Raw genomic sequence first — 11,249 nt, 5'->3', positions numbered from 1 at the left:
TTGTATTTTTTGTTGTTGACTTATTTTATGAACTTTAATGAGATGCAATATTCACTGGTAACATTAAATTTAGCATATATATGTATATATAATTTGTAATATAAATATGCATCTTAATATTAACTACGTTTTTTTTTTTCTATTTTAAAAAATCAACAGTGGACTAGATGTTTCTGTGGTGGCCATCTTCACCAAACCTGATGAATGTGTGTTTGTAAGCATACTAACATGTATTCATACAAACTGAAATAATTAAATATTTGTAAAACTTCCTTTTTAAACGTTATTTATTTATTGCCCTTGTTCAAGGATATTTGTATAGTGTTGGGCAAATAAGAGTTTTATTATCTTCCTTATGTTATTAAATAACAGTGTTTCTTAGAAAAGGTTGTTCTTTTATATGAACAAATGATTTCCTACTCAAGTAAAGAAAAGTCTAGTATTGTGTAATTATAGATTTCTACTCAATAATACTTACTGGGTAACTCAGAAACCACTCAGGTTAATGAAAATATTGATTTTTTTTTTTCGTTATGTACTCTAACACAACTGTGAAAGTATATCACAGTAAATTTGAGTTCTTTTTACAAGGATTATGTAATGGAACTTTTAGTGCAAAAATACTCAAAATATTCAGCTGACAGGTGCAGAACTTCAAATCATTAAAGAAGTAGCTTCTGGTGCTTCTTCAGGTTGGTTCTTCTCTGGAATCAAAGAGAAGATAGGGTTTACCACTATCTGTCATTGCTATAGACTATAAGAAGTGAAAAAATTTGACATTTTGAATCTTTTCATGGAAATGCTGAGCAAATGTGTATGCATACAGAAAGAAATGTTAATTGCTGTATTTATGTCAGTGTGGGCTTGTGTATATGAGTATATGTATATAATGTACTGTTTTATGCTCTTCAGGTACATGTGGAATAAATTGGAGAAGCTGGACTTCTTCACTGCCAGCAACAACCTCAGATATATATATATATATATTTAAACCACTCACACACATATGCAGATATATTTATTAATAAATAGATCAGTGGCTAACCTGGGGTTAAACAACTTGTCTAGAGAACTGGCTATATATCGGAGAAACTCCAGAGCTGAGTAACAGGCTGCTGGACCAATCTCAATAAACTACTCTACTCTACTGTGGTATTGAATACTTTTTCTCCTTTTTATTTAAACCAGTGTGTGTATACACACTCACACACATTCACATATGCCATTTAAGCCACCAAAGGAACTTTTAGATCATCACTTGGCTTACAAGAAATAGCAAACAGATCTTTAGATCATGCCCTGCCATCTTAAAAAAGAAAAGGTCCATTCATATAGTTACCATAAATATATAAAATGACAATTTTACTTCAGTATGTAGTAGCAGAATGGGTGTTGTCGTGGCTGTAATCAGAAATGTCTCAGTATTAACAGTCGGCTATATGAGTGGAGAAGAACACAGGTACCCTAGTTTTGTGTAAAATGAAGAGAAAATTGTCAATGATGTAAGCACATCAAATGCCTGGCAAAATGATAAAGCAAAACAATTCTTACTGAAAATTAAAATCTAGTCTCTGATTCAGTCTACTGAGAAGATTCTAATGCACCGAAGTACCTAATTAATGAACTGTCCTTTGGCTCTTTCCCTCATGTTTTTTTTTTCCTTTTCTTCTTCTTAAAATACCATGCCATCACAGTTGCTTTTTTTATATCTTTACATGTTGGAGTCAAGCCAACAAAGAAGCTGTATGTGCTCACTTGATTTGCTAGAAATCGCAGTCAAAAGAAAAGACGCACATCAGATAATGTAAACTAGTTCACTCCCATCCATCCCTCAAGAGGGATTGATCACAGCTGGAATGCCTTTGATCATAGGTCAGCCCAATTGGTCTTGACCTAGAACTAAACAACAGCTTAGAGTCATTGCTAAAAGTGTGTCTCAACAAATATTACAAAGAAAGAAAAATCATTTAAAAGATATGGCATAATGATGGCTGGAACACCAACTACATAGTCAAGAGTTCTGATGATACTAAGTGCGACCATTATATTGTATCCCTGAACAGTGTTCATAATTTTGCTTTGCTTGTCTTACATGTCTGATTTTGTGGCAAAAACATTTGTTCCATCAAAGGACACCCCCACCTAAGCTAATATAGGAAAGGTAACCTGGTGAAAACTAAACTCAAGAAAGACTTAAAATCAAGTTGGTTGGAAATTTAAATAAAGGTTGAACAAAAGTTTATTTTTCTCATTATAATTACTTAGAGTGGCTGACTGAGGTCTTAATGCTAATGGAATATCATAAGAGAATGGGTTATTCATGATCTATATACAATCTTTATTCAGAACTTTGTTGTTTTCTTTGGTTTCCTTTGCTCCAACTGACCGACCTTTGTGGAACCTGAAATATAATTAACAACTAAGTGATTTATTATTTATATTTACTTTCCCTTCTTTAGGACTGAATGTCCAATGGCTACACAAACTTTCGTGAATGACCTTCAGGCAATGAATCCTGCGAATGTGCCACAGGTAGGTATGGATTGAGTTCAGTTTCAGATTATGTACTAACCTAAGTATCTAATGATGTTCACATTATTTATTTTTATATTGACTTTATTCAGCTTATCTTGCTTTTCTTTTTCTCACTCTCAATTTCATCTTTCTCAATTCAACTCTGATTATTCCAAATGTGCCTTGGTTTAATTTCTGCTTAGACTATTATTTGTCATAACTTATCATTTATTTTGGGTGGTGGCAATGATTATGTCACAGTGGTGAAAGGTTGCAATAGTAGATTAGTCAGATGCAATGCCTTGTTTTTAGTTTCACCCCTTCCCATTCTGAGTTTAAATCCCACTGGAGCAGATTTCTTCCCTACTTTCAGTCAATAAAATAAGTATCAATGTCATACAGAGGTTAATTGTCCAATCTGCTATGTCCATTCCTGAAATTTGGGGCCTTGTCTCAATGTAAGAAACCATACCTGAATGTTACATTATTGTAAACATATATAAACTTATAGACTTATGCAAACCTATGTACTAATATGAACTTTATATGTACATACATATATATGATATGTAAATCAATTGAAACAATGCACTGATGTTTGTAATATACAGAAGCACGGGTTTATCCAAGTATGTAAATAAAGTGGCAGTAATACAAAGTAATGAAAATATATAAAGGATAAAACACAGACAGATAAATGTGAAGATAATGAACATTATATGTATATACATTATACATGTATAAGAAGTAAAAGAAGTTGAAAACTTGTGCTACCTAAGGTGATCTAGTTAGTGTGAGTGGATGTTCTCAAAGTATAGTAGTCAGAGTTAAAATGAATTGGAAAGAGTTTGAGAAGCTATTAATCCTCTTAACAAAGACTTTCTCCTCAGAGTGAAGGGCAGATTAATGTACATTTATAAAGTGTAGTACTGCATGGTGGCAAGATGTGCATTGTGGATGTTGAGGATTTGCAAAAACTAGAAAGAAATGAAGCAAGCATGCTTTGTTGGGTGTAATGTTAGTGTGCACAAACAGCAGAAACTTAATGAGCTGAGAGAAAAACTGAATATAAGAGGAATCAGATGTAGTGTGTGAGAGAGGAGGCTATGCTGAAATGGGCATGTGATGCACATAGAAGATTGTAGCTGTATTAAAAGTGATGTGTACTCAAATTAAATAGAACTTTTGGAAGGAGATGAAAAAGATAACGGGATTGTGTTGAATGGTAATTCACAGTGTTAAAGACCTTCCAAATGTGCAAGCATGGTGAATCAGAAGTCAAAAAGCATTGTAGACTGAATTTATTTTACATATATGTATTTATATGCATAAGAACAGGTATGGCTGTGTGGTTGAGAGGCTTGCTTCCCAACCATGTGGTTTGAAGCTAAGTTCCACTGTGCAGCACCTTAAGCCAGTGTCTTCAACTATAGCATCAGGCCAACCAAAAACTTAGGAGAGTGTATGTGTGTGCATGCACACACACATCTCTTTGTCTTGATATCACATGATAATTGTAAACAAGTATGACTATCATTACAAGTGCTGTTATTTATTTGCAATCTTTCCTTGAGAAACATACATAGGAAAAAGTGATGGTTGGCAACAGAAAGGGCATATAGCCACAGAAAAATTACTTCAGTGAATTCCATCTGACCCATGCATGTGTAGTAAAATGATGATTATATATATATAACTCTATTTAGCTCTATTTAACGAGTGCTAACTTTTGTTCTGTATAGGAGATTCATTTCCTTCTTTTTATTTATATATATATATATATATACATATTCTTTCACTTCCCCCAAAATGATATTCACCACCAACCATGCATCCACCTCAATCTCCATCTCTAATCATCTGTCATACTCTCACAAACTTAGCTAGCCACCCTTTCTGTTCTTCTATCCTTTCTCTCTCTCTCTCTCTCTCTCTCTCTCTCTCTCTCCCTCCCTCTCTCACACACACACAAACACACTCTCACTGGGGAATCTATGTGTGTCTTCTTCAGCAAGACACCTGTTCCTGTCTCTCGTACATTTACATCCTTCAATACTAAACCCCATTCAGTTGAGAGATTTTTTCTTGTAAGTTGCTTGTTGACCTCACTAGTGCTGGTGCCATAAAAATAACAATCAGTACTACGTTCTGTAAAGTGGTTGGCAATAGGAAGCGCATCTAGCTGTAGAAATCATGTCAAAACAGACTGGAGCTCAACAGTCCTCTGGCTCATCAGTTCCTGTCAAACTGTTCAGCCCATGCCAGTATAGAAAATAGCCATTAACCCTTTAGATACCAACCCACCTGAAACCGCCCTTGGTCCTATGATACAAACTTCCCATTTTAAAGTAACCTACATTAAAATTTCATGTTAATTTATGTTCCAAACCCCAGCTGAATAATGTCAGAGTTATTTTAATAATTTTTTTATTATTATTATTTTCAAAATTAATTGAAAAAAAAGGCAGTGTATTTCAACAAAAATATGGTAATGAAAGGGTTAAATGATGATCATCATACACATGCATGTTTATTCTTGGGAGTATGGGTGTGTGGATATTGCAACCAAGTCTACTATTGCTGCCTCATCTGTGATGTGATACCCTCTCATTTTCTGTCACTCTTATCTCTATCACTCAATTCTCTGTCATTCCCCATTCATTAGTAGAGGACCCCTCTACTTCCTATTCCCCTTCCACCAACCTCACCACTTGACTTCTCCTGCCCATCTAGGGGTCTCTGTTAAGTGACTATACTGGACCTATTGTGTCCAGCATACTGCCTACATCCTCCCTCCTGGGCTGCCATCATCTCCTTCTTCACTCACTCTCATCATACTGTTATTCTCTTTCTTTCACACATTCTAGCTCTTCCTTTTTCATCACTCTGTCTCCTGGGCCATGTTGCCTTCTATCACAGCTCTTTTCTTTTGGTCACATTTGTCTTGAATGTATGTACATATCTCAGACATTCACCTCTCCGCAAGGGGGTACCCAAAAGTAATTGGAAACTTTCTCTGTGGGACAACCCTTTGTAGTTCAGGCTTCTGCTGCTAGAAGCCACTCAATGCAACCCTCAGGCATCAGTCTGCCAACTGGCGGCGTCATCTGAATTCGTACTGCCACATGGTACATCTTTGTTTTACTGTGCTTCTTCCCTGTTTATCAATTTTTGCAATGGCTGAAATGAAAGAACAGTGTGCTTCCATGAAATTCTGTTTTCTGCTGGGGAAAATAGTGGTCATGTTTCAAACAGCTTACAAGGATGCTGCGTGGTTTCCATGCTTTAGGAATAGTCACTTGCAGCTTGAAGACCAATTTCATTCAGGGCAATCATCGACCACCTGGACAAATGAAAGCATGAAAATTCATAAACTGATCTTGGAGGACCGTCACTGAACAATTAACAAACTTGTTGATATCACTGGTGTGTCCTGGAGCTCCTGCCAATGAATTCTGAGTGAGGAATTGTGAATGAAAAGAGTTGCAGCAAGATTTGTGCCTCACTTGCTCATAGAAGATCAAAAGTAGTCATGACTGAATGCCTGTCATGAACTGAAGGAACAGTTGGAAGTTGATCCTGACCTTATTTCGAAGGTCATCACTGGTGATGAAAGCTGGTGCTACGGAATTTGCAGATGCGAAAGAGGTGAAGATAAAAATGATGGAGGCATTAAAAGGCATCACTTCACAAGAGTTTTAGTACTGCTTCGAACAGTGGAAAATGCATCTGAACTGATGCATTGCTTCAAATGGAGAATACTTTGAAGACAATAAATGTGTAAGCATGTAAAACTAAGTGAATAAAATAATGTTGCAAAATTCCGGTTTCTTTTGGGTACCCCCTTGTGTAACACATTGTTCTTATTACTCATTTCTATGAGTCATGCTTATATTACCTATGCCTCTTACTCTATTAAGTGGTTAGTTAGTAAGTGAGTAGAGGTGTGGGGTTGAGAGCACTAATCTTTGAGGCTCTCTAGCGCTGGTGCCATATGAAAATGCACCCAGTATACTCTGTAAAATGTAAGGTTGAGAGGATCTTTTAGTCTTGTCAAGGACATGGCAACCTGTCTACTACTGGTACCATAAAAATTACACCCACTACACTCTGCAAAGTGGTTGGTGCTAAAAAGAGGATTTAGGTATAGAGGCGAAAGCCAAAAATAAAACGCATGAGATGTGGTCCATATTCAGAAGTACAGTCTTGGTGAACAGTATCTCTGAATATATACTGACTCTGACAATATTGACCCATTCAGTCCAAGCCAGCATAAAAAGCAGACATAAGACAATGTTGATATATTTCCCCTAGTCCTTCATTGTCTGAAGGAATAAGAGAAATAGTACATTGTGTGGTGACAAGAACATTCAGTTGTCAGAACAAAAGAAGGTGTTGTAAAAATGATGATGATATATGTACACTTTCATTGATTTTGGTCATTGACTTTTTAGGACAGCTTTAAAGGCTCTTTATTCAATGGAAATTAATTTACTATCTCTGCTTATCATCATGGATAAGTTATCTTTTGATATAAAGAGACAACTAACTGCACATTATTTTACACCACTATACACATGCATACACACACACACACACACACACACACACATATGTATATCAGCTCCACTCCAGTTGATCCTATCCTTTCTTCTGTAACGTGAGATGTAGCTCCCCTACAACAAGAAACTTGTTCAGTTTTGACCCCTTCTCTCATATTTTAACCCTTCATTTCATAGCATCTTTCTCTCTCCCCCCTCTCTCTTAGCTTAGCTCAACTAAATAAAAGGTAATCTTAGTCTTACAACTTGCATGGTGCCCTCACTAGCCCTATACACTCTATGAAGTTGTTGGCATTAGGAAGAGCATCCATCAGTGTTGAATATATTGTCAATGACATAAGGAGTCAAACATAGCTGTATGATTTTGGACTGCTACCATACAATAGTAGTGCCATCCAAGGGCTTAATCAATCATATTAATCCCAATATTTATTTCAGTCTGTTACTTATTTTATTGATTTCTATTTGTCAAACTGCTAGGTTACAAGACATAACATAAACAACAATGTAAACATGCACATAGGCAACAGGTTTCTGAAGCAGACATTGGAGCACAATGCAATCCATTGAATTCTGTCATGGCAGCATGAGATGTGGATATTAAAAAAATGATAGAGGTGGTGACAGTGGCAGCAGTATGTGTGCATGTGTATGCAGGATGTTTGGGCTAAATTTCAGTTTGCTGAAAAGGTAAAGAGATACATCATCCCATCCAGAAATAAAATTATTTAGAAAAATCAAAAAATATCAACTAGATTATGGCTGGAAGATAACAGTTTACCCATAGTAGCTGCTCTCAGCTTCCACAACAACCTCAAGAATGCTCTTAAATTTGGCACATACATTCCTCACTGTGTCCCTAGGAAGATCTGCAAACACCTCTTTAATCTTGGCCTTGGTGTTGCAAGCAAAGCGGTTGGTGTTTTTCTCATCCATGCCCTCCTGTGTATGACAGCGGTCCAAAATCATAAAGCTATGTGTGACTCCTAATATCTTTGACAATATATTCAAAATTGATGGAATAGTTATTGCCTAATGCTGTTTATCTCTTGATTTTCAAATTGTTTGCTAGGCTATGGTTGAATTCAAATCCTTCTAAATTCTTCATTTTCACTTTCAACTCCTCACATATTGAGAGAATTAAATCGAAACTTATGTCATAATTTGCTAATTTAAATTTCTATGTCACCAGTGATCAACTAACTACTCTTGTACCATTTGCTCTTCCTGATTAGAAGTGTCTTTCACTAACATAAAAATATGATATGGCTCTGATAATGTTTTAATGTTGCCTATAACTTACATCAACATTTTTTTTAAATCTTTTTAAACAAAGAATACTGCAAAGTCACCTGTGGTCACTCAGGCACAAGTTGTTCAGCAGCAGCAACAACAGCAACAACAACTTCAGCAGCAGCAGCAACAACAACAACAACAGCAACAGCAACAGCAGCAGCCTCAACCAAACCAAGTACAAGCTCCACAACAACAAGCGCCTGTTCAACAGCTGACACAACAACCTCAGACTAGTGCTGTGAATGCTGGACCAATTCAAAAAGTTCAAGTGTCACAAGCCACTACCACCATTCTTCAACCTGCACACACAGGGCATTCTTATATAGTTGCCAGTAAGTTAATAATAAATTTTGTCTTACATATGTGGTCGTAAATTTTCCCTCTCAGTACCATTGTTTGAACATTTTGAAATTTATCCACCTTTCCAAGTTGGCCTATATGGAATAGTCTTTAAAGATTTCGATTTTATGCATGAATTTTTGAAGCAATAGGTTTGATTTGCTTTGAGATCCTTGGTAGAAATTTTCAGTATGTGTGTCAAGTCTGAGACCCATCGAGACCTCAAACATATCATTGGTGTCCTCCCATTGGATATTGATTCTTCATAAGCTTAAACCTAAGCCTTGCAACAAAACTGATTCCAATCATCATAAATCATTTTAATGTTTATTTTTTGTGTGCAATAATAAGCTGGACAACTACAATTTGTCATCTCAGCATAATATCTTCTTAATTCTTGTCATTTCATATGTGTTGACTATCATAATCAACTATTTTCATGACTATTTTGACCTACCAATATCATAGATACATTCCACCATTGTCTCATTGTACTGCTTATCAGGTATTGTAAGTCAAATGTTACTGGTGGTGGTGGCAGCAATTTGGTGTAAATTTGAATTCAAGATTAGGGAAATAATACATTGTTTTCAACAGGAGACATACACGGGACCCAATAACTAGGAGTCTGACAGCTTATCTAGTTATTGATTTGTGTAATTTCTTAAGGCGTAAAGCATTTGAGCATAAAAATAGTAATTGAATTGTGCTTTCCTCCAGAAAATCAACCTAATAAGAAAGATAAATCAGATTGATATTTGCAACAAAGTTACAAAGATACCCTTAAAGAGTTTAGTATCACACAACCTGCTTATGACTCTGCTAGTACTGACATAAAATCATTCAGGTAGGTTGTGTTAGGTTTCGACAAAAATATTTTGCTTCATCTAGCATCTTATTAATGTAGAATAGTAAATTGTCTTGAAATTTTAAAGCCTTGTTTGTTCTTGAGTCTTACATGATTTTTATCTTTCAACAATTTGTGAATTTCTTTATTAATTTATTGTTTTGTTCTTATTAACCACTATCTACCAGGGCTTGCTGAAATAGTTTACTAGGCAAACTAACAGATGCACTGAAATGCACTAACTTTGAAATGTTTGTCTTCTAATATAGATCACTATTTTCTAATGCATTTCTGTTTATTTTCATTGTCTTAACACTTCCAGATGTTTAAAAAGTTGTTCTAGTTGAGCTTAATTATATTATGTAAAACAGTTGGGACTGTGCTTCTCACATATGTCTAAAAAGAATACTGCATTCACAAATCACAACACTCATCAGTCTAACTCATTTACACACTCATCACTGGTGATGGGTGTGTGCAAATGACACACATACACACACACCATTCTAGTGCTGTCACAAATCCTACCACACTGTGGATATAACAACATTCACCATTCTGTTGCTTGTCACAAATATCTATCAGACAATTATTTCTATTACAGTGCTAATATAATAATATTAGTAATAATTTCTTTTGACTGTGTATGAATACCAGTTTTTGTTGTGGTTAGAGTGTAGTTTATTTTATCAACTTCTGTATAGAAATTGTAGAATACTGAATTAAAAACCTTGCAGTATTTTGTCTTGCACTTAAATTCTACTGAGATCAATTGTGTTAGTTATTGATACAAGGCTGAACATTTTGAATGAGGAGTGTAATCAACTGAATCAGCCTTAAGACTAGACTTTCTTATCAATACCCCAAAATACTTAAATCTTAATCTCCTAATCAGTTACTGATAGTCTACAAAGCACAAGTGCAACTCACATTAAAGTATTATTTATATATCTGAACAGCACTGCTGCTACACACACAAAGATCAGTAAGAGGCCATCTAGCTGACTGAGGCTGCTGTAATGGCTTTTTTTGCTTCTCTGAACTAGCAGACTGTCTACCACCTTCACTGAAAAGCCACCTGATCTATAGAAGCTACTTGACACTTTTCCCAATTATTCCTTTCCCAAACTGTAGTCCACTGTAACTCAGTCCTTGCTCAGGTTTTTTTTCCTACAGACATCAGCACACCTAAGTTCAACCTCCACATCAACCTTATAATCTAACAAAGGTCATGTGTATTTCCCTTCCTTCTCTGACTATATATTTTTAAATACCTGACTTGTAATTTTGCTACTGACTTTTTTTTTTTAGTTTGGTACCTTGGCATGGCCACGGCCAAATGGCTGGAAACTAGAACTTCTCAAATTAAAATTCTGCCTGTTACTCTTTCTGCTTTCCTTCTCACTGTCATTCAGTATTTTTAGCATCTCTCTGTATGATAATACAGGATGATTTTTGAATATTTGCATGGATTGCTGTTACCTCATATCTGGATAGCCTTGTGGTTTACAAGTTTGTTGTGGAATATGTAGAGTGAGCAGGGAATTTCTGAATGTCAGGTATCTGTAGATAATACTGCCACTGTCATTGACAGGGTTGGTTTGAACTTAGAATTGTAATGTTTTTATTACTTTCTTACTGACTATAGTTGGTATATTGTGTGTGTATGTGTACATATATGTATATATATA

General features: G+C 35.5%; 1 protein-coding gene across 8 annotated transcripts in view; it reads left to right on the top strand.

The window, feature by feature from the left end:
• The window catches only part of LOC106870734 (transcription factor RFX3), a 75,442-nt gene that overhangs the window by 27,819 nt on the left and 36,374 nt on the right, over positions 1–11,249 (top strand). For all 8 annotated transcript variants that reach the window (XM_014916910.2, XM_014916916.2, XM_014916914.2 and 5 more), the window contains 2 exons: positions 2,460–2,532; positions 8,413–8,704. In XM_014916910.2, coding sequence (XP_014772396.1) covers positions 2,460–2,532; positions 8,413–8,704 — 365 coding nt within the window. The remainder of the gene's footprint in view (positions 1–2,459; positions 2,533–8,412; positions 8,705–11,249) is intronic.

Source organism: Octopus bimaculoides, chromosome 4 (genome assembly GCF_001194135.2).
Source record: "Octopus bimaculoides isolate UCB-OBI-ISO-001 chromosome 4, ASM119413v2, whole genome shotgun sequence".
Classification (NCBI taxonomy): domain Eukaryota; kingdom Metazoa; phylum Mollusca; class Cephalopoda; order Octopoda; family Octopodidae; genus Octopus; species Octopus bimaculoides.
The sequence above is the reverse complement of the archived record's forward strand: the minus strand, read 5'-3'. Positions and strand labels throughout refer to the sequence as shown.